Genomic DNA, 24188 nt, shown 5'->3' on the forward strand with positions numbered 1-24188 from the left:
GAAGGCGTGATGTGATCTGGTTTATATTTTTTAAAAAGATTATTGGCTGCTGTTTGAAGAACGGATTAGATTTTCCTAATAAGAAAAATGGACTGGGAGACAGGAATAGGAGTACAGGGGCTGGTTAGGAAGCCATTGGTAAATGCCAGGTGGCTTAGGCTTGGGTGCTTGCAGTTGGGTGGGGAGAGGTGGAGAGCTTCAGGATGTATTTTGAAGACAGAGCCCACTGGGCTTGGTGATGGATTAGATGAGGGACAGGGAAGAGACAACGCTTCTAGTTTCTGGGTTTGGGACTTGAGCAAGTGAGTGGATGGTGTTGTCATATATGGAGATGGGGAAGACTTGAGCAGATGAGGTTTGAGGGTTGGGAATCGATAACTTCTCTTTTGGACGTTTTCAGTGTGAGATCTCAGGGACGCCTTGGTATAGGAGTCTGGGGCTCAAGTGAGAGGTTTGGACCTAAGAAAGATATGTGGGAGTCCTTAATATTTAGCTAAGAGTTCTGGGAATTCTTGGTGATTTGTTCAAAGCTAACAATAAGCTAGAACAGAGATGGGGGATGGGGGTGGGGATAAATGCCTCCCTCCCTGCCTCCAAAACAATACCCTTGCCCTCCACTTGAATGCCCTTGACCTGTCTCAGTGAAGACTTACTCTCAGGGGAGATGCAAAGTAAAACTATCAGGTATGCCTTTTTTTTTTTTTTTTTTTTTTTTTTTTTTTGCTGTACGCGGGCCTCTCACTGCTGTGGCCTCTCCCGTTGCGGAGCACAGGCTCCGGACACACAGGCTCCGCGGCCATGGCTCGCGGGCCCAGCCGCTCCTGCGGCATGTGGGATCTTCCGGGATAGGGGCACGAACCCGTGTCCCCTGCATCGGCAGGCGGACTCTCAACCACTGCGCCACCAGGGAAGCCCAGGTATGCCTTTTTAATAGTCAGAAAGGTGAAGATCAGAAGGTTGCAAAACACTGTTAGCAAAGATGTGGGGAAACAGCACCCTCATATATTGTTCACGCGAATGTAAGTTTGCCCATCCCTTATGGAGGGCAATTTAGCAGGTTCTATCAAAATGAGAAAGACACATACACTCTGACCCAACAATTCCACTTTTAGGAAATTATCCTACAGCTATACTCACACATATTCACAGAAATGCATGTACCAGGATATTTATTGCCGCAATGTTTGTGATAGCAAAAGATTGGAAAAAATATCCATCAACGAGACTGGACAAATAAATTAAAATGGACTCTTACAATGGCATATACGCAGCCATTAAAACAAAGGAAGCTCTTGATGTTTTTATTTACTATTTTTTAATTGAGACGAAATTCACATAACATTAACTTCACTCATTTTAAAGTGTAAAATTCAGTGTCTTTATGTTTGTTTGTTTGTTTTTGCGGTACGCGGGCCTCTCACTGTTGTGGCCTCTCCCGTTGCGGAGCACAGGCTCCGGACACGCAGGCTCAGCGGCCGTGGCTCACGGGCCCAGCCGCTCCGCGGTATGTGGGATCTTCCCGGACCGGGTCACGAACCCGTGTCCCCTGCATCAGCAGGCGGACTCTCAACCACTGTGCCACCAGAGAAACTGTTTTTTTTTTTTTTTAACATCTTTATCGGAGTATAATTGCTTTACAATGCTGTGTTAATTTCTGCTGTATAACAAAGTGAATCAGCTATAAGTATACATATATCCCCATATCCCCTCCCTCTTGTGTCTCCCTCCCACCCTCCCTATCCCACCCCTCTAGGTGGTCACAAAGCACCGAGCTGATCTCCCCATGCGATGCACCTGCTTCCCACTAGCTATCTGTTTTACATTTGGTAGTGTATATGTGTCAATGCTACTCTCTCACTTCGTCCCAGCTTACCCTTCCCCCTCCCCGTGTCCTCAAGTCCATTCTCTATGTCTGCGTCTTTATTCCTGTCCTACCCCTAGGTTCCTCAGTACCTTTTTTTTTTTTGATTCCATATATATGTGTTAGCATACGGTATTTGTTTTTCTCTTTCTGACTTACTTCACTCCGTATGACAGACTCTAGGTCCATCCACCTCACTACAAATAACTTAATTTCATTTCTTTTTATGGCTAATATTCCATTGTATATATGTGCCACGTCTTCTTTATCCATTCATCTGTTGATGGACACTTAGGTTACTTCCATGTCCTGGCTATTGTATATAGAGCTTCAGTGAACATTGTGGTACATGACTCTTTTTGAATTATGGTTTTCTCAGGGTGTCTTTATGTTTTTATGTGAAACACTGTCCAAGATATATTGGTAAGTGCCTACCCTCACTCACCTTCGGTTCCCACCTCTGCTGGTGATAGTGGGAGGGACTTTTTCCAATGGGTATCTTTGAAAAGCCTCCATGACTTAGGACGCTGAGAGGGTTTGTTGCTAGGGAAAGGTGGCGGTAATATATTAACCAGTGGTTCTCAGACTGCTGCACATTAGTGTCACCTGGGGAGATTTTTAAAATGCCCTTGCCCAGGCCCCACCTCTAGAGATTTTTGATTTAATTAGTCAGGGGTGGGGCCTGGGCATGATTTTTTTTAATTGAGGTGTAATTAACACATGGTAAACTGCATAGGTCTTTTTTAAAATTTATTTTTATTTATTTATTTTTGGCTGTGTTGGGTCTTCTTTTCTACGTGCGGGCTTTCTCTAGTTGCGGCAAGCGGGGGCTACTCTTCGTTGCAGTGTGCCGGCTTCTCATTGTGGTGGCTACTCTTGATGTGGAGCACGGGCTCTAGGCGCAAGGGCTTCAGTAGTTGCAGCATGCAGGCCCAGTAGTTTCGGCACACGGGCTCTAGGGCACGTGGGCTTCAGTAGTTGTGATGTGTGGGCTCAGTAGTTGTGGCTCATGGGCTCTAGAGTGCAGGCTCAGTAGTTGTGGTGCATGGGTTTAGTTGCTCCGTGGCATGTGGGATCTTCCCGGACCAGGGATCGAACCCATGTCTCCTGCATTGGCAGGTGGATTCTTAACCACTGCACCACCTGGGAAGTCCCCAATCATTTTATTGTTGATTTGTAGGAACTCTGTATATACTCTGGATACTAGTCCTTTGTCAGATACATGTATTGCAAATATAATCACTGTTTAAAAGATCCCCAGTGATTCTAACATGAATCTAGGGTTGAGAACTCCTGGTACATTAAAGATCAGCCCCAAAGTCTCCCTACTTTTATGGGTCTCCAAATCTGCCCCCTGGCAACTATGCCTGAGGACTGGTTCTTCAATCTATGTGAACATCCAGGTCTGTGAGGATTTTAGGAGTGAGGGGTGCCTTGTCAGTCTTCCTTCTGTGGATCTGTCTGGCTTCTTGGACAGGTCTATTCATCTGAATTGTTCTCTTATCCTCTGATATGAGACCTTGGGTAAGTGTTTTTTTGTCTCCACCCTAAAATTTTCCTCATGTGAAACTTGACCTTATTGCTTGACCTGTTCTTACCAACTTGAGATGGTGTGTGTCAAAGGAACAAAGATAAGTTTTCTCCTGAATGGAGCAAGCTGTATCCCAGGCACAGAAGGAGTGTGAATTTCTGTATCTCCTCTCAGCCATCATCCCCAGTCTTCCCACCTGCTCACTGATAGGGAGACTCACTTTCTAGTAGCCTTGGCAACCATTCACCAAGGGGCTGAGAGTTGATAGCCTGGTCCTGGTCTCTTTGAATCTGCTGTGTACTTGCTTCATGACCTTGCATAATGCAATTAACCTCCCTGAGTTTTGATATCTGTGGCTGGTGAAGGAGAACTGTCATTTCTTGCTTGTTGTAGGGGAAATGGCTGGCATAAAGTAGGTGCTCACAAAGCCATTAGTTCCCTCAGAAGGGGAGCTGGGAAAGCTTGGCTCTAGGAGCAGTGCAGCTGGACTGTGAGAGGAGCTCTCTGCTTGGGGATTTGCCATGCCCTCAACATGCCCTGGTGTCATGTATCTGCCCCTTCCCTCCACACCTTCAGAGGCCTAGACTGGCCAAGGTCCCTCCTGCTGTGTTGTCCTCGCCCTGCCCTTCTTGGCTAATTTGAACAAAGCATCCCACGAGGGCCCTTAGGCTCTTTAAGCTCAGAGCAGATGGCTGGGAAGCCAGTTCTTTGGGACATACAGTTCCTGACTCAGATCTGGGCAGGGGGCCAAGGCCTTCGAAGGGCTGGAGAAAAACGTAACCCTCATCCCCCACACGAGAGCTTGTAGTTTTTACTGTCTGTCTCTTTTAGTGCCAAAGAGGCAAGAAAAAGGATCACAGAGGTTAAGGTTAGGTCCCCCCCCCACCCCGCCCGACACCTCCAGGAATCCCTTCTTGGGCTTCCAGGGTGGAGCCTTGACTCCAGCTTTTGGGAGAGGCGCCCATCCGTGTAGGGAGGGTTTCTCTGCTGCTTCAGGGAGGGTGAGGGAGCTGAAAAGGAACTCACAGGGAGCTCCCAGAAATGCCCTTGACCTGGGGAACGTGGGTACAGGACATGCAGAGAATCTACCAACTCTTGGACCTGGCTAGAGCCCATCCATCTCACAGCCAAGCATGCATGACTTTGCCCCTGCCCAAGATTTGGGAAAGGAATAGAAAAGGAAAATCTTGTTCCTGGGTGTAACTCAGATTCCTTTGCGCTATTTCCAGGCCCCTCTTGAAGCAGGTTCAAGAGGGAAACAGGGCAATGCTGGCAAGAGGAGTGGTTGGGATGGGCATGCTTGGACCTCCCCTCTTCCCTGGTTCCTGGTCCCTATTATTGTTTTGGATATATCAATCTCACCCCCAGCCTCATTCGAACTCACTAACATGGTGCCCGTTGCTCTCCTTTAGGATTAGTGAATTGACAGTTCATCCATCCATCCCTCCAACAAATATTTACTTATCAGCTACTACGTGTAAGTGCTTGCTAAGCTCTGTGAAGCTGTAACTGTGCAAAAGACAGATCTGTCCTTCACACAGCTCACATGAATATGGGGAGCCAGACAGGTAATCAGGCAGCCACATTCCATGGACTAAATCTAAGGATAAAGGCAAGGTGTGTCACACTGCGTCACAGAGGACCACTGTTGAGAAGGATCATGGAAGGTCTCTGGAAGGAGGGAGACCTGAGAGCCAAGGAGTGGATTAGGGGATACTGAGACAAAAAAGAAAGTCCAGACAGAGGAAACAGAACGTGCGAGGGCCTAGAGGCAAGATTTGAGTAAGTGGAGGTGGTTCAGTTTGAGACGATCATGGTGTGTGTGTGTGTGTGTGTGTGTGTGTGTGTGTGTGTAGGGGCTGTGAAGAAGTGAGGCATAAGGTGGGAGAAGCAGTCAAGTGCCAGATCAGGGAGGCTTGGTAAGCCATGGTGAGAAGGCAGGATTTGATTTTGAGGGCAAAGAGGTGGCTTTGAAGGGTTTAGACTGGCCCATGACATGATCAGATCGGTGTTTTTGCAAGATCACTCTGGTTTCTGGGTGCGGAGACAATGAGGAACAGGCACAAATATAAAAGCTGGAAGAAAGTCAGGAGGCTATTGCAGTGAGCCAGGCTAGAGATAATAGTGGCATAGACCAGAATGGTGGCAGTGGAGATTGGCAGTGGCAGTTGGATTTGAGATATATTTTGGAGGTAGAGGCAACAGGACTTATTGGTAGATTGGAAAGAGGCCTCCCAATTTCTGACTTGAACAACTGGGGGATTGGCACTGCTGTTCATGGAGACAGGGAATATTGAGGGAACAGGTGTAGGGGAAGGTAGGAAATGAAGTCAGTGTCATGTTGAGTTCGAGCTTCCAGGAAGACATGTCCTGTAGCCATCTGGCCATATAGGTCTGAAACTCGGGAGAGAGGATGAGGTTACAGACAGAATTGTGATGTGCTGCGAGTGGATGAGGTAGCCCAAGGAGAGTGGAGGATGCCATGTTTTCTGCAGCAGCACTGTCCTTCCTGTCAAAGGATTCCCTCCCCTTTGGTGCCTGCTTCAGCCCAAACCCTAGGAGACAGTTTAGAAAGCACTCATCAGACTTTGCAATTTAGTGCAAAGACCCTGTGGACAATCCTAACTCCTGGCTCCCTCTTTCCTCTCAGTTCCTGTCATTTCCACAGCATCTCAGGCTGACTTGACTAGTTTCCAATAAGAATTTATGCAGCCCCGGGGCTTCCCTGGTGGCACAGTGGTTAAGAATCCACCTGCCAGTGCAGGAGGCACGGGTTCAAGCCCTGGTCCGGGAAGATCCCACATGCCGCGGAGCAACTAAGCCTGTGTGCCACAACTACTGAGCCCGTGTGCCACAACTACTGAAGCCCACGTGCCTAGAGCCTGTGCTCCACAACAGAAGCCACTGCAGTGAGAAGCCCGCGCACGGCAATGAAGAGTAGACCCCGCTCGCCGCAGCTAGAGAATGCCCGCGTGGAGCAACGAAGACCCAGTGCAGCCAAAAATAAAATATAGAAATTTAATTTAAAAAAAAGAAAAGAATTTATCCAGCCCTCGGGCCAGGCCAGCTGCCGTTCTTAGGAAATTTGGTTTCCGGCTCCCCCTGCTGGCAGAGCTGGAGAAGACTCACCTCCTCCAAGCACCTTCCCTCCTTCCCCTGGAACAGACGCCTCTCACCCACAAAAGAGGGAATTAAGGCCTCAGTCTCAGTCCCCTTCTCCACCCGCCAACAAAACCTCCACCCACTTTAGAACCCTAGCTAGAAATAGGGGAGGAAAGCTTAATTAGGTGTCTGGGAATCACAAATTAAATTCTTTCTGTTTCCAAATCACTTTCTTATTTTTTATGCCCCCAACCCACTCTTGATCTCCTTGCCCATGAAGACTTCATTTGGTTATTTTTATCTATCTCTAAAAATACCCTCTCCCATTCTCAGTCCCCAAGAGCAGCATTTTGCTGACACCAAGTTGGCTTCCCTCCTCCTCATATGCAGTGAAGCCGAGGTCTGTGCTGGAAAGAGCACTTGGCTGGGAGTCAAGGAACTTAGGTTTGAATCCCATTTCTGCCACTGATTCAGGGTGTAACCTCAGACAAGCCGCTCCCTTCTTTCCCAGTGGCAGTTCCCTCACCTGTGACATTGCACTGACTCCAGAAAACTGTTCCAACTTTAGCGTTCTAGGCTTTGCTCCAATCACCCTATCCTTTTCAATTCTTCCCATGCATCAAGCTTTCTCCTGTCACAGGGTTTTTAGTAATGCTCTTCCCTCTTCCTGAAATGCTCTTCCCTTCCCTTTTTATTTTTTTCGTTTAATTAACTCCTCTTCATCCTTCAGCTCTCAGCTCAAATACTACTTTCTCAGAGAAACCTTTCCCAGCCCTTCCAGACTGGGTCAGGTACCTCATCAGATGCTCTCAGAACTCCCTGGAGTTTTCCTGCCTCAAACCTCATCATGGTTTGTAATTTTCCATATGCTTGCGTGATCATTGTTTCAAGTGTACCCAACCCCCAGCCCCCAATCAAAATTTAAACTCCTTGATAGCAAGAATCTGTCTCTTTTGCTCACCACTGTTCCCTAGCACCCATATCCTTGCCTGGCCACCTTGTAAAGGCTTAACACATATTTATGAAATAAATAAATAATAGAAGAATGAATCCTTCTTTACACCTATCAGCTGCTTTCTATATCTAACTAGCATTGTATTTAAGAGCAAAGAGTCAAAAGCCAGGCTGCTTGTGTTTGGAACTCAGCTTTGCCACTCACAAGCTGTGTAAATTTGTGTAACTTATTCAGTCTTTCTTGTGCCTCAGTTTCCTTATCTATAAAGGGATTTTAATAATGGTATACACTACCTAACAAGGTTGTTGTGAGGATTACAAGAGTTAATATATGTAAAGCGCATACAACAAGGCCTGGCACTCAAGTGCTCTATTAGTAATAGCTATTGTTCTTTTAAAAAATTTTTATTTATTTAATTAATTTATTTTTTGGCTGCGTTGGGTCTTTGTTGCTGTGTGCAGGCTTTCTCTAGTTGCGGTGAGTGGGGGCTAATCGTTGCAGTGTGTGGGCTTCTCATTGTGGTGGCTTCTAATTGCGGCGCACAGGCTTCAGTAGTTGTGGCACGTGGGTCCAGTAGTTGTGGCGCACGGGCTTAGTTTGCTCTGCAGCATGTGGTATCTTCCCAGACAAGGGTTCAAACCCATGTCCCCTGCATTGGCAGGCGGATTCTTAACCACTGTGCCACCAAGGAAGTCCCAGTAGTAGCTATTGTTTGTATTCTGCCTCATCCATCTCTCCATTTACCTATTCTGAACTCTCCCACAAGGCCTCATTATCTTATTTCCAGTCTGTGAGTGCGGGTGACTCAGTGTAATTTGCAGATTAGAAAGCAAAGGTTTTTTTCTTTTTTATTTTTTATTATGGAAATTTTCAAACATGCAGAAAAGTAGAGAGAAGAGGATAATGAACCTCTGTAACAAGCTTCAACAATTATCAACATTTTGCCAATCTATGTTCACCTGTCTCTCATTTTGCTCTCTACTGGAGTATTTTAATGTAAATCCCAGGTGTCATATCATTTTATCTGAGAATACTCCATTATGTATTTCTAGCAGATAAGGGCTTTAAAACATACAACAATACCACCATCACACTTTAAAAATTAACAATAATTAGGGAAGGTTTAAAAAACTCCATTGCCTTGAGAGAAGCAGTGAGAATTCAAGCACTTGCTTTGGGGGTAGATGTGAAATGAGGAACAGCCAAGAGAGTTAATAAAAGTAAACTGCTTTGAACAGGGCCTGACACATAAATGGAATATAGTAGTAACTCATTTTTTAAAAATTAATGTTTATGGAGTACTTATTTGTTTGAAAAGGAATACAAAAGAAAGAACAGAAACAAGCATATATTTTTCATTCCCTGGTCTCTAAAGCAATTCACTACACTTAATTTATTTCATCACTTCCCTGATGAATCATAGGAGGATGGTGGTCTGAACACACTATACTGATTTGTAACTGCAGTAACTGGGGCTACTGGCTACACAAGCATATCTCTGAAAAAGATAGCTCCAGGAGATGTGAGGTGCGGCTCTTGGCACTGGGTTTGTTTGTTTCTTTAATTTTTAAATTTTATTTATTTTCTTACACAGCAGGTTCTTATTAATTATCTATTTTATACATATTACTGTATATATGTCAATCCCAATCTTCCAATTCATCCCACCACCAGCCCCCATGCCACTTTCCCCCCTTGGTGTCCATATGTTTGTTCTCTACATCTGTGTCTCTATTTCTGCCCAGCAAACCAGTTCATCTGTACTATATTTCTAGGTTCCACATATATGCGTTAATATACGATATTTGTTTGTCTCTTTCTGACTTACTTCACTCTGTATGACAGTCTCTAGATCCAACTATGTCTCTACAAATGATGCAGTTTTGTTCCTTTTTATGGCTGAGTAATATTCCATTGTATATATGAACCACGTCTTTTTTTTTTTAAGAATTAATTTCATTTATTTATTTATTATTTTTGGTTGTGTTGGGTCTTGGTTGCTGCACATGGGCTTTCTGTAGTTATGGTGAGCAGGGGCTACTCTTCGTTGCAGTGTGCGGGCTTCTCATTGCGGTGGCTTCTCTTGTTGCGGAGCACGGGCTCTAGGCACACGGGCTTCAGTAGTTGTGGCACACAGGCTCAGTAGTTGTGGCTCATGGGCTCTAGAGCGCTAGCTCAGTAGTTGTGGCACATGGGCTTAGTTGCTCCATGGCATGTGAGATCTTCCCGGACCAAGGTTTGAACCCATGTCCCCTTCATTGGCAGGCTGATTCTTAACCACTGCACCACCAGGGAAGTCCCTACCACATCTTCTTTATCCATTCGTCTGTCGATGGGCATTTAGGTTGCTTCCATGACCTGGCTAGTGTAGATAGTGCTGCAGTGAACATTGGGGTGCATGTGTCATTTTGAATTATGGTTTTCTCTGGGTATATGCCCAGTAGTGGGATTGCTGGGTCATATGGTAATTCTATTTTTAGTTTTTGAAGGAACCTCCATACTGTTCTCCATAGTGGCTGTATCAATTTACATTCCCACCAACAGTGCAAGAGGGTTCCCTTTTCTCCACGCCCTCTCCAGCATTTGTTGTTTGTAGATTTTCTGATGATGCCCATTCTAAATGGTGTGAGGTGATACCTCACTGTAGTTTTGATTTGCATTTCTCTAATAATTAGTGATGTTGAGCAGCTTTTCATGTGCATCTTGGCCATCTGTATGTCTTCTTTGGAGAAATGTCTATTTAGGTCTTCTGCCCATTTTTTGATTGGGTTGTTTTTTTTTTTTTTAATATTGAGCTGCATGAGCTGTTTATATATTTTGGAGATTAATCCTTTGTCCATTGATTCATTTGCAAAAACTTTCTTCCATTCTGAGGGTTGTCTTTTCATCTTTTTTGTAGTTTCCTTTGCTTTGCAAAATCTTTTAAGTTTCATTAGATCCCATATGTTTATTTTTGTTTTTATTTCCATTACTCTAGGAGGTGTGATTTATGTCAAAGAGTGTTCTTCCTATGTTTTCCTCTAAGAGTTTTATACTGTCCGGTCTTACATTTAGGTCTGTAATCCATTTTGAGTTTATTTTTGTGTATGGTGTTAGGGAGTGTTCTAATTTCATTCTTTTACATGTACCTGTCCGGTGTTCCCAGCACCACTTATTGAAGAGACTGTTTTTTCTCCACTGTATATCCTTGCCTCCTTTGTCATAGATTAGTTGACCATAGGTGCGTGGGTTTATCTCTGGGCTTTCTATCCTGTTCCACTGATCTATATCTCTGTTTTTGTGCCAGTATCATATTGTCTTTTTAAAAATTAATTAATTAATTTTATTTATTTATTTTTGGCTGTGTTGTGTCTTCTTCGTTGCTGCACATGGGCTTTCTCTAGTTGCGGCGAGTGGGGGCTACTCTCCGTTGTGGTGCGCAGGCTTCTCATTGTGATGGCTTCTCTTGTTGCAGAGCATGGGCTCTAGGCGTGTGGGCTTCCGTAGTTGTGGCTCATGGGCTCAGTGGTTGTGGCTCGCAGGCTCTAGAGCACAGGCTCAGTAGTTGCGGTGCATGCATTTAGTTGCTCCACAGCATGCAGGATCTTCCCAGACCAGGGCTCAAACCCATGTCCCCTGCATTGGCCGGCGGATTCTTAACCACTGCGCCACCAGGGAAGCCCTACCATATTGTCTTGATTACTGTAGCTTTGTAGTATAGTCTGAAGTCAGGGAGTCTGATTCCTCCAGCTCCGTTTTGTTCCCTCAAGGCTGCTTTGGCTACCCGGGGTCTTTTGTGTCTCCATATAAATTTTAAGATTTTTTGTTCTAGTTCTGTCAAAAATGCCACTGGTAATTTGATAGGGATTGCATTGAATCTGTAGATTGCTTTAGGTAGTATAGTCATTTTCACAGTATTGATTCTTCCAATGCAAGAACGTGGTATATCTCTCCATCTGTTTGTGTTATCTTTGATTTCTTTCATCAGTGTCTTATAGTTTTCTGAGTACAGGTCTTTTACCTCCTTAGGTAGGTTTATTCCTAGGTATTTTATTCTTTTTGTTGCAATCATGAATGGGATTGTTTCCTTAATTTCTCTTTCTGATCTTTCGTTGTGAGTGTATAGGAATGCCAGAGATTTCTGTGCATTCATTTTGTATCCTGAAACTTTACCAACTTCATTGTTTAGCTCTAGTAGTTTTCTGGTGGCATCTTTAGGGTCTTCTATGTATAGTGTCATGTCATCTGCAAACAGTGACAGTTTTACTTCTTCTTTTCCAATTTATATTCCTTTTATTTTTTTCTTCTCTGATTGCCGTGGCTAGGACTTCCAAAACTATGTTGAATAATAGTGGCAAGAGTGGACATCCTTGTCTCGTTCCTGATCTTAGAGGAATTGCTTTCAGTTTTTCACCATTGAGAATGATGTTTGCTGTGGGTTTGTCGTATATGGCCTTTATTATGTTGAGGTAGGTTCCCTCTATGCCCACTTTCCGGAGAGTTTTTATCATAAATAGGTGTTGAATTTTATCAAAAGCTTTTTCTGCATCTATTGAGATGATCATATGGTTTTTATTCTTCAGTATGAGTGGTAACTCTTATCTTGATCTTCTTTTCATTCTCTCCATTTATCCACTCTAAATCCTCCCCAACCTCTCTCTTATTTTCAGCCTGTGAATGTGTGTGACCATTTACAGAGGAGGACTAGGAGTCATGGGTGCCAAGTTTCCTAGGCCATTGGCACCCTATGGTGGGAGCTGGCACTCCAGAAGGCACTGAGAAGGGCCCAAAGGAAGCAGCTACTGCAGGACTGAGGGGGAGGGAAGGAGAGCTGGAGGACTTTGTGTTTAAAGAGGGGGAGTCCTGTGGCTGTGTGAAAATGGCACTGAGAAAAATCCAGTAGCCTAAGGGCAGGTAAGCAGGAGGGTTGGTCCTTTTATCTAATGATCAGGTCGTTTGGAGATCACTGTCCCAGGGAAACATACAGGGAGTAGCATGGCTCCTGAGGGCCTTCCTTTTAGCTTTTCTCCAAAGCCAAGATAGGGGCAGTTGCCTAAGGCAGCAATCAGGGTTCTGCTTTGCTTCACCCTGGGTTCTCAACAATTCCAAGGGTATGAGTGATGATGGCAGACACTGAGCCAAAGCACAACTAGAGATGGCCTTCCTCAGACTCAAGATAAAGATTTTTGTGCTCATATCTCTCTTTTCTTTTCAATGGAATTCTCTCCACCAGCCCTTCTTCTCACCACACTCATCCTTTGGGTACCCAGGGCACCTATACACTTGACTCCCCACCCCCATCCCCAATTCAAACTTGCCTCCAGGAGAAGAAGTGATTCAAACACTTTAGCAGGGTAAACAAGCTCCTTCACAAACTGGCTTCCAACTACCCCTGAAACCTCATTTCCCACCACTCCCCTCTTCTTTGCAGCAATAGGCAGTGTGACACTGTGAATGAGCACAGATTTGTGTTCACATAGACTTGGTATGGAATTCTGGCCCTACCATTTCCCAGCTTTGGAACCTTAGGCCAAGTCACTTTATTTCTCTGAGCCTCAATTTTCACATCTGAAAAATGGGGACAGTAGTGGTATACTAAAAGCCCTCTTTAACAGAGGGCCTAAAGTCACATGAACATATGACTTAAAGTCATATAAACCAGGAAAGTAGACCACCTTCTTTAAGTTCCCTTTTTAACTCTGGTCGCTGGTAGCTTGTTAGTTCCGTATTCCTTACCAGGACCACCTGTTTTTTTTTGTTTGTTTGTTTGTTTGTTTGTTTTTTGCGGTACGCGAGCCTCTCACTGTTGTGGCCTCTCCCGTTGCGGAGCACAGGCTCCGGATGCGCAGGCTCAGCGGCCATGGCTCCCGAACCCAGCCACTCCGCGGCATGTGGGATCTTCCCGGACTGGGGCACGAACCCGTGTCCCCTGCATCAGCAGGCGGACTCTCCACCACTGTGCCACCAGGGAAGCCCCGGGACCTTCTGTTTTAAGATACCTCATGCAAGTGGTTACTATGGTGCCTGGCGAGGGCGGGTGGTTTCAGTCGGTGTTTCCCTTATCACTAACGTTCTATGAAATTTACAAAAACCGTAAAATCTTCTGGATATGTGGTAGGCATATGACTGGGTCAATAGGTGAGTTTTCAAATACTGAATGTTAATTAGTGCCTCGAGGAATCTTAATGTCCATGTTCTTGCCAGTATGTGAAAAAGGACAATTTTTGTTGGCTCACAAACCTATTTAGCATTGCCCAGGGAAGCCACTTAAACTCAATCACCATGTTACCTGAAGCCCTGAGCTCTGCCTTTGAAAATATGACTGCATCTCAGTTGGAGCTTCTGAAGAAATGGTGGTGACCATACACAACAGCACTACTTATTTCTCAAATGAGACTTTTGGCTTGGTTCTTGAATACTCTTCTTTACTGTGAGTTTAAATCACGAGGACTATGCCTCCTAGGATGTATGAATTCAAAGCACGCTCAGTACCAGACGCTGGTGAGCAGAGAAGGGAGGATATTTGGGGATCTGGGCTGTGGAGGAGGTTTCTAAGGGCCACTAAAACGACTGAGATCATATCAGGCAGTCTACTCCACTCACAAGGATATCACACGCACACAAGAATTCGCCGCAGCGTGGTTTGGACTAGACTGAAAATGCAAGAGACAAGAGGACATAGCCCACCCCCCGCCACGGGGTCAGCTACCGCCTCTACACCCCCACAGCGGGCGTAGGCGCATGCGCGCGACCTTCGTGGGCGGGGCTCAGGCGGGGGCGCCGGAGCGCGGTGCAGTGGATTGGCCGGCCGCTACACTGTCCGTTGGCCCTGCCCCGCCTCCACGCGCAAGGCTCATGCGCAGGGCGGGAGCGAGGGAAGTTCAATCCGCGGTCGAGATACTCGGAGCCCAATCTGAGGGTCATGGAGGCGTCCCGAGGGTTTGCGGAAGCTGGGGCCTTAAGCCCAGAGCAGGCTGCCCGTTACCTGAGGTACATTTGGGTCGCTGGGCGGGTCTAGTTCACAGGCCCTGGCCGGGAGTGGGAGTGGGTGTGGGTGTGTGTGGGGGGTCCCCTGGACCCTCCCAGGGGCCCAAACTGTTGAGGTGGAGCCTTGTGAGACGCGCGCCCGTGTTCTCGGAGGAGGCGTGGGGATTTCCCCAGATTTCTAAAGCCTGGGGAGCCCCCGATGCCCCGGGTCAAATAACTCCAGTATGAACTCCTTAAGAGCCAGAACTTCAATCGATCCAGGCTTTCTCGGGTCTACAGCTTTCAAAATCACCATTTTAAAAAACATCTTTATTGGAGTATAATTGCTTTACAATGGAGTGTTACTTTCTGATTTATAACAAAGTGAATCAGCTATACATATACATATGTTCCCATATCTCTCCCCTCTTGCGTCTCCCTCCCTATCCCACCCCTCTAGGTGGACACAGAGCACCGAGCTTATCTCCCTGTGCTATGCGGCTGCTTCCCACTAGCTATCTGTTTTACATTTGGTAGTGTATATATGACCATGCCACTCTCTCACTTCATCCCAGCTTACCCTTCCCCCTCCCCGTGTCCCTCAAGTCCATTCTCTACATCTGGGTCTTTATTCCAGCCCTGCCCCTAGGTTCTTCAGAATCTTTTTTTTTTTTTTTAAAGATTCCATATATATGTGTTAGCATACGGCATTTGTTTTTCTTTTTCTGACTTACTTCACTCTGTATGACAGACTCTAGGTCCATCCACCTCGCTACACATAACTCAATTTCGTTTCTTTTTATGGCTGAGTAATATTCCATTGTATATATGTGCCACATCTTCTTTATCCATTCATCTGTGGATGGACACTTAGGTTGCTTCCATGTCCTGGCTATTGTAAATAGAGCTGCAATGAACATTTTGGTACATGACTCTCTTTGAATTATGGTTTTCTCAGGGTATATGCCCAGTAGTGGGATTGCTGGGTCGTATGGTAGTTCTATTTATAGTTTTTTAAGGAACCTCCATACTGTTCTCCATAGTGGCTGTATCACAAAATTACCATTTTGAAATCCGTTTTCTTTTAATAAATAAAGATTGGTAATGCCTTATGATATTATTCTTTCTAAATTTAAATATTTTCTATTATTCTATTTTACATTTATAATTTACTGTATACACTTCCAGTCAAGGTTCAACACTCATCTTTCTGTTTGGAACTAGCTTTTTAAAGTTATTTAAATATATATTAATATATTAAAAATTTAAAGTTCTTGTTATATATGGTAAAATATTTTCCTTTTGTAGTTTTTCAGTGATTTTTGTGTATGCTGTGCTTTAATGTACAAAAATAAGCATTAATTTTAAGATACCCCCCTACAGAAGCCTTTCTTGGGTTTGTCCAGTCTACCAAGCCCCAGGTCTAGGGGATACAGAGAGGAGTAAAACACTGTCCGTGCCCCCAGACTGCTTATAATCTAGTGGTGGAAAGGGATAGGTAGACCATAATTGCTATATTGTTTGATAAGTGCTGTAAGAGGTACAGTGTGCAAGGCATACTACAGGAGGGAATGGCCAACTACAAGGATCAGTGAGCTAAGGGAAGGGCTCACAAGAGGAGACATTGGTGTTGAGAAACTAATCATTCACCGGATGGCTAAGGGTGGAGGACATGGTGATGTGGGAATGAGCATTTAAATTTTTCTTTAAATTATTATAAAATACAACATAAAATTTACCATCTTAACCATTATTTTTTTAAAATTTATTTTTTATTGAAGTGTTTTTATTTACAATGTTGTGTTAGTTTCTGGTATATAGCAAAGTGATTCATTTATACTTATATATAGTCTTTAAAATTTAAAAAAATCTTTTAAAATTGAAGTATAGTTGATTTACAGTATCATGTTAGTTTCAGGTATACTTTTTCATATTCTTTTTCATTATGGTTTATTACAGGATATTGAATATAGTTCCCTGTGCTATACAGTAGGACCTTGTTGTTTATCCATTCTATATATAATAGTTTGCATCTGCTAATCCCAAACTCCAAAAATACGGAATGCTTCATGAATTTGCGTGTCATCCTTGCACAGAGGCCATGCTAATCTCCTCTGTATTGTTCCAATTTTTGTATATGTGCTGCCAAAGTGAGCACCCATTTTCACTATTCTTAAGTGTACAGTTCAGTGGTATTAAATACATGAACATTGTTGTTCAACCATTACCATCATCCCTCTCCAGAACTCTTTTCATCTTGCAAAACTAAAGCTCTATACCTATTAGACAACAATTCCTCATTCCTCTCTCCCCCAGCCCCTGGCAGCTACCATTTTACTTTCTCTGTGAATTTGACTTCTCTAGGGACCTTATATATAAGTACAATCATACAGTATTTGTCTTTTTGTGACTGGTTTATTTTTTATTTTTTTAATTTTTAAAATAAATTTATTTTTATTTTTGGCTGTGTTGGGTCTATGTTGCTGTGCGCAGGCTTTCTCTAGTTGTGGCGAGCAGGGGCTACTCTTCGTTGCGGTGATCGGGCTTCTCATTGTGCCCTCTCTTGTTGCGGAGCACTGGCTCTAGGTGCGTGGGCTTCAGTAGTTGTGGTATGTGGGTCCAGTAGTTGTGGCTCACGGGCTCTAGAGCGCAGGCTCAGTAGTTGTGGCACATGGGCTTAGTTTCTCCAAGGCATGTGGGATCTTCCCGGGCCAGGGATCGAACCCAGGTCCCCTGCATTGGCAGGTGGATTCTTAACCACTGCGCCACCAGGGAAGCCCGTGACTGGTTTATTTTATGTAGCATAATGTCCTCAAGATTCATCCATGTTGTGTCATGTGACAGGATTTCCTTCCTTTTTAAGCCTGAATGATGTTCCATTGTATGCATAAGGTCACATTTTGTTTATTCAATTATCCGTTGATGGATATTTGGGTTGCTTCCATCTCTTGACTATTGTGAATAGTGCTGCTGTGAATGTGGGTGTACAGATATCTCTTTGAGATCCTGCTTTCAATTCTTTTGGGTATATATCCAGAAGTGGGATTGATGGATCATATGGTAATTCTCCTTTTAATTTTTTGAGGAACTGCCATACTGTCTTCTATAGCAGCAGCACCATTTTACACTCCCACCAACAGTGCCCAAGGGTTCCAATGTCTTCACATTCTCTCCAACACTTACTTTGTTGTTGTTGTTTTTGTTGTTACTAGCCATCCTAATGATATTGAAGTGGTATTTCATTGGGGTTTTGATTTGCACTTCTCTAATGGTTAGTGATGTTGAGCATCCTTTCATGTGCTTATTGACCATTTGTATATTTTCTTTGGAGAAATATCTGTTCAAGTCCTTTGCCCATTTTTTAATTGGGTTGCTTGTTTCATTGTTGTTGAGTTGTAATTCCTTATATACTCTGGATATTAACTTCTTACCAGATGTATGATTTGCAAATATTTTCTCCCATTCTGTAAGTTGCCTTTGCACTCTGTTGATTGTGTCCTTTGATGCACAGAAGTTTTAAATTTTGTTGTAGTACAAAGAAATCAATTGGAGCAGTGGAATAGTTCCATCTCCCTTTTCCAAAAAAAGAATGTTTTAAGGCTGTTAGAAGACAAAAGGTCTCCTTACAGAGGAGTGAAACACATCTTTGGACTGAGTTACATGACTTCCTTAAAGAAGACTTGGGGAAAACAGAGGGAGGAAGTGTGTGGGGGTAGAGTGCTGGCTTCAGAGCTGGGCCATTTGGGGTTCAAATTATGACTCTGGCACTTGTTAGCTGGGAGGCCTCAAGTAAGTCCCCTGACTTCTGAGCCTCAATTTTCTCATCTGGAAAATGGGGATAAGGCTTAAGACCTTTAGTCCCCCACCCCGTCCTTTCCCTGAGCAAGCAGCTTGTGCTGATTCCCCAGTGTTGCCTAATAGAAACGCGGGAGACAGAGCTTTGGAGGAGTAGCTTTATTACTTTGCCAGGCAAAGGGGGACACAGCAGCCTCCTGCCTCGAAAACTATGTGTCCCCACCGCCCCCCTCCCCGGAGGATTTGGGAGTTTTATAACAGTACTTCCCAAGGTGGGGTTGCTGACAAGATTAGGGTGTGTGTAGGGTCTCTTTCTTATGGAGAGTATCTCAGGGTGGCACCAAATACCTTTAGTTTCTCTCTCTGCCAAGGTAAGCCAATATTCACTAACTAATGTTTCAGTATCTTATTTTATTTGTAAATGGCCTACTTATTCAATAAACTTAACTCTAAATTTTTAAGCTACAAAGTAACTGAAGAGATTATTCTTAAGTACACATTCCTAAAACAATTATTTCTGAAGAGTTTACCCAAAAGCTCTTATCTCACTTGCATTATTTAACACTGATGACTCTAAAGACATGTCTATATTAATCAAACCAACAAGCTTAAGCCACCTTCAATAGCAGATATCAATTCAGTACTGAATATTTCTCAGATCATGTGGTCCTAAAATTTATCTTGGCCAATTTTCTAGACATTTAGATTTAGTTTGTAAGAGCTTACTTTCAAGTCAATTAAACAGAGCTCATTTACAAGTTAACTTTTACATAAAGACCAAACCAGAGACCTCAGTTTTCCCCCTTCCACAAAAAAGGCCTTCTTTCCCTGCCTTTTTCTTCAGTCTCAGGAACTAGAGATGGTCTAGATAAGTGTTCCCGGAGGGCCCAGGCACAGGGGGAGAGAAATAACAATTCCTTTTCATGGGGGCATAGCTGAAGATCTCCTAGTTTTGTAAAAATACCCTGGGGGGGGCCGTTACAAGATGGAATAGAACTCTGGTCATCCATAACGATGAAACAGGAGGGAAGGGGGCAGGAAACAACCTTTGAAAGAATGACACAGTCCAAGGACATGACATAAACTGATTAGAACCAAATGGGTCCAAGATGGCAGGACAAGTGGACTTCCACTAGACCTTAAGCCTCAGTATACGCTCATTGTAACACATCAGCAAGCTAAATGACACACCCACAGGCGCCATGACAGTTCCAAGGCCAACCATAAGGATCAAAAAGTGGGCTGTGGCCCAATTCCTGGAAATCCCCACCCTTTCCCCAAAAAGCTGGAATACTCCTCCCACTCATTAGCCTATGAAATTACCCACCCCTATAAAAACTGACAACCCCATACCCTGGTGCCTTTCTCACCTTCTGAGATGGCCCACATTCTGTCTGTGGAGTGTATTTCTCTGTAAATAAATCCACTTCTTACCTATCATTTTGTCTCTCACTGAATTCTTTCTGCGATGGGACATCAAGAACCTGAGCTTCTGATCAGCTAGGTGCTTTGTGACCACCTAGAGGGGTGGGATAGGGAGGGTGGGAGGGAGACACAAGAGGGAGGAGATATGGGGATATATGTATATGTGTAGCTGATTCACTTTGTTATAAAGCAGAAACTAACACACCATTGTAGAGCAACTATACTCCAATAAAGATGTTAAAAAAATAAAGTAAAGTAAATCCATTACTTCTAAAGAAAAAAAAAAAAAGAGAACCTGAGCTTCATTAAGTCCTGAAGCCAGGTATGTGATCTCAGTTGGAAGACAGGTGGGTTTTGGCCAGGTTCGAGTCCCGGCTGTGTGGGTTCGAGTCCCAATATGAGTTTTGGCTGGGTTTGAGTCCCAATCTGAGTTTTGGCCGGGTTTGAGTCCCAGCCTCATGGTTTCAAGTCCCAGTCTGGGTTTTGGCTGGGTTTGAGTCCCGGCATGTGGGTTCAAGTCCCAATCTGAGGTGCATGGTTTCAACAAGGCTAGTCCAAAAGGGAAAATCCCAACCAACAATTCTGCCACAGGCAAAGCCCGACGCGATAGGGTACACTGGTGTTGTCACACGTGAGCCCTGTTATTCGTCTCAACCAGTCAATGCAAGTACTGAGACACATACATAGACAACAAACATGGTCCCACAAACAAAAGATCAGACAAGATGTAGCCCATTTCCACTCCCGGACATAGGACTCAAAATGGCTCGCAATGATCTGGTAGAATTTTCCCACCCTACACAAGCGAGAGTGGCTCACCCCAAAGCAATACACACAAAAACACAAATGACAGATAGGCTATGGCCACACAGACAGAAACTCAGAGGAGGTATAGTTGAAAAATTCCACTTCCACTCCTGGACAAAGGCTTCCAAACAGATTGGCTCAGTCCTTGAAAGAGAACAAACCCAGAGTTGGCTCTCAGGGGGCCCAGAGTGGCTCAATTGCTGCAAGGGAGCGAGGCCAAAGTGGCTAGCCCAGATGAAGTGGAGAGAATTCCCAGCCTTTCCATTTCTGTGACAAAACAATTCTAGCTGAAGAATAGTATAATAATTTAGGCTACCATACAAAGGCCACCTCTCCTCACTTTTAAGAATATACATTGGCTAAACAGAATTAAAATAGATTCATAGCTATAGGTTGACCAATCTGCCAGAATCTTCCCTAGGGGACTGTCAGATGGAGAGGAAGAGGAAGCGCTTCCCATATTGAGTCGAATTAAACAGCTATGTGCACAAAACTGAAAGCAAAACCAGAAATCTCGCCAGCCAAACGGAAGCCACACACACACACACACAAAACAAACAGCCCAAGGTTCAAACTGGGTTCTAAGTCCCACTAAGCTGGTGGCCTTGGTCCAAGTTGAGCCTTACAAATGGGATCTTCCTAATGGAAAATCCCCGAACAGGAACCAGAGTTCCCCCAAACGGACCAGGTCGAGCTACCTCGGTGTGCATGCTGGGGGACTTCCAAAAATGCTGGCAGAGGTGTTGTGACGTACCTAATCCTACTTTTCTCCTTCTCCAAAATGCTTTCTCAGAGCAGGAAGTCCGGACTGATGTGGATAGAAGAGGGGGTGTCCTCAAGGCAAAGGTGGCCTTAGCAGTTACTAGGGCAACCTCTCTCCCGTTCTCCACCTCCATCTCGGAGTTCCGACTACTGAGATGGCAGTCCGGGTATTATCGGGGCACAACAGCCCTATGGCAGGGCATCCCTAGTGATCTGGCCTCAGAGAAGTCCTCCAAACCTCTGCTCTCCCGAAGGAGGCTGGTGTGCAGAGAAACCTCCGAGCGTCTGATCAAGCCGAGGGGCCCAACGGGGCTGCCGGCCCTCGAGTCAGATACCAGGAGAGCCCCCCAAATTTTGTTGCCAAAAACCCGGCCTCTGTTCACCAGTGCCGAATAGAAACGTGGAGACAGAGCTTTGGAGGAGTAGAAAGGGAGTAGCTTTATTACCTTGCCAGGCAAAGGGGGACACAGCGGGCAGCGGGCTCCTGTCTCAAAAAACTATGTGCCCACCCACCCCCCAACCCCGAGGATTTGATGAGGAGTTTTTTAAAATTTATTTATTTTTATTTATTTTATTTTTGGCTGCATTGGGTCTTTGTTGCTGCACGTGGACTTTTCCCTGGTTGTGGCGAGCGGGGGCTACTCTTCGTTGTGGTACACAGGCTTCTCATTGAAGTGGCCTCTCTAGTTGAGGAGCATGGGCTCTAGGCGTGCGGGCTTCAGTAGTTGTGGCACACGGGCTCAGTAGTTGTGGCTCGCGGGCTCTAGAGCGTAGGCTTGGTAGTTGTGGCACAGGGGCTTAGTTGCTCCGCGGCATGTGGGATCTTCCCGGCCCAGGGTTCGAACCCGTGTCCCCTGTATTGGTAGGTGGATTCCTAACCACTGTATCACCAGGGAAGCCCTGATGAGTTTTATAACAATACTTCCCAAGGTGGGGTTGCTGACAAGATTAGGGTGTGTGTAGGGTCTCAGGTGGTCCTCTCCTAATCTTGATGAGCTTCTCTGGTCCTTTTAATCTTGCCTCAGGTGGTTTCTTGGCTGTTTCCCCCCATTGATTAGCAACTGTTTGAATCTGCCCTTTGGAACTCAGGGGAGGTCATGGAGGCTGGAGTCTTGCCTACAAGAAACAGGGGACAAAAAGGCCTCCGTGTCCAGGAGCCCCACAGGGCCCCACTTGGTTTCACCAACACTGCCTCTCGTGCTGGCACCTGTCTCACTCAGTCCACATGCTCTCTTGTGAGCATGCTCAAATGGTCTCTTTCCCACCCCCCTCAACAAGCACCCCCTTCTCTCGCAATCATCTTCTACTCTCACAATCCCAACCTTTCTCTCATTTCTCTGTCTCTCCTGACATTCCAACTCTCATGAGCCCTCAACTCCCCCAATCCCTCTTTTATTTCTCCTAATCTGTCTCAATCTCTCTCATCCTCTTCCAAATCCCCCCCAAACCAAAACCGCCTTGCACAGAGCATCGCCTTCTCTACATTCTCTCCCTTCTCTCTTGCTCATAATTCTACTCCTTGGTACAATCCTGCTCTCACAGTTTCTCTGTCTCTCTCTTCCTCTCTCCTCTCACTTTTCTGTCCCTCTCCTTCCCTGTTTCTTTGCCTCTCCAGTCCAAGAGATGAAAGTGAACTGAGACTTGCTGTCATACACTCTCTGCACGTTTTCCTTTTGCCACACCTTCATCTTCTGTCGCATACAATGACTCTGTCACACACTCTGTGTCAGTCATGCTCTCCCTTGGTGATGCCCGCCCACCAGCTCCTCTCTTGCCTACCGGCCCCTTGTGCTCTCTGTACCCCCTGCTTGCTTCCACTCTGTGTTGTCCCTCTCCCCCTGTTGCCCCCTCTTTCTCTTCTTCTGGCATTCCCTCCCTCTCTCCCTCCCCTGCCTCTGTCTCTTTCTGTTGTCCATTATCTCTTTCTCTGTGTCACCCACCTCTGTCACCTGCTCTCCCTCTCTGGCACTCAATTCTCTCTCTCTCTCTCTTTCTCTCTCTCTCTCTCTCATTCTCTCCCTTTCTCCCATTATCTCTCTGTCACCTACCACCCCCTCCTCTCTGTCACCCACCTGTTCACACTCTCAACTACCTGCTCACACTGTCATCCATTCATTCTCACCCACTTACTCTTTGTCTCTCTGTCAACCTCCCCACTCTGTACCTCTGTACCCCCTTTCTCTGTCACCCATCATCTCTGTCACCTACTCTCTACCTCTATTACCCATTCTCTTTCTGTTACCCACTCTTTCCCTGTTACCCACTTTCTTTCTCTGTTACCCACTCCCTTATTCAGTCACCCATCCTCTTTTTTTCTCTGTCACTGTATCATTCTGGGTCCAATCAGGAGGTAGAAACCATACAGTATATTAAAACAGGAATTTTATTTTATTTATTTATTTATTTATTTTTTGCTGTACACGGGCCTCTCGCTGTTGTGGCCTCTCCCGTTGCGGGGCACAGGCTCCGGATGCACAGGCTCAGCGGCCATGGCTCACGGGCCCAGCCGCTCCACGGCATGTGGGATCTTCCCGGACCGGGGCACGAACCCGTGTCCCCTGCATTGGCAGGAGGACTCTCAACCACTAAAACAGGAATTTTAAAGTAAGAGTTATTAAATTGATAAATGAGTAACTATAAGAAATAAGGAAACTCCATATGGTGCCCTAGGGCTAAGGGAGAGTACCCAAGGAAGGACAAACTTGGAAGGAGGCCCTCTCCCCATGGCTGAGGTTCAGACCTCCTTGGAGAAGGTATAGTTCAGCCCACTGGATAGCAGAGAAGTGTGCTGGCTTGCCCAGGCTGGAGCTGGTCTGCACTCCCTGGGCTCGTAGGAAGCAACCTTCTGGAGTGCAGGTGGGAAGCAGGCCAGCAGCAACCCATGGTGTAGGAGTGCAGAAGGGGTGGGACCTGGGGCACAGGCAGCTGCTGGGGAGGCTGGTTCCCATGTAGGGAGGGCTGCAAGAAGGTTATCGCCAGGCCAGGTGGAGACTTCAAGGTCGTTG

The 24188-nt window shown here is 45.3% G+C and overlaps 2 protein-coding genes across 2 annotated transcripts in view; one reads left to right on the forward strand and one right to left on the reverse strand.

Annotated features, from left to right (window-relative positions):
• PIN4 (peptidylprolyl cis/trans isomerase, NIMA-interacting 4) overlaps positions 1-24188 on the reverse strand; it is a gene marked incomplete at its 3' end in the record, with an annotated part of 96669 nt that overhangs the window by 10887 nt on the left and 61594 nt on the right. The window lies entirely within an intron of this gene.
• ERCC6L (ERCC excision repair 6 like, spindle assembly checkpoint helicase) overlaps positions 14231-24188 on the forward strand; it is a 60463-nt gene continuing 50505 nt past the window's right edge. The window contains exon 1 of the mRNA XM_081221327.1: positions 14231-14418. Coding sequence (XP_081077453.1) covers positions 14351-14418 — 68 coding nt within the window. The 5' untranslated portion in view covers positions 14231-14350. The remainder of the gene's footprint in view (positions 14419-24188) is intronic.

The sequence above is a fragment of the Mesoplodon bidens genome (genome assembly GCF_964165515.1).
Source record: "Mesoplodon bidens genome assembly, chromosome: X".
Taxonomy (NCBI): Eukaryota; Metazoa; Chordata; class Mammalia; order Artiodactyla; family Ziphiidae; genus Mesoplodon; species Mesoplodon bidens.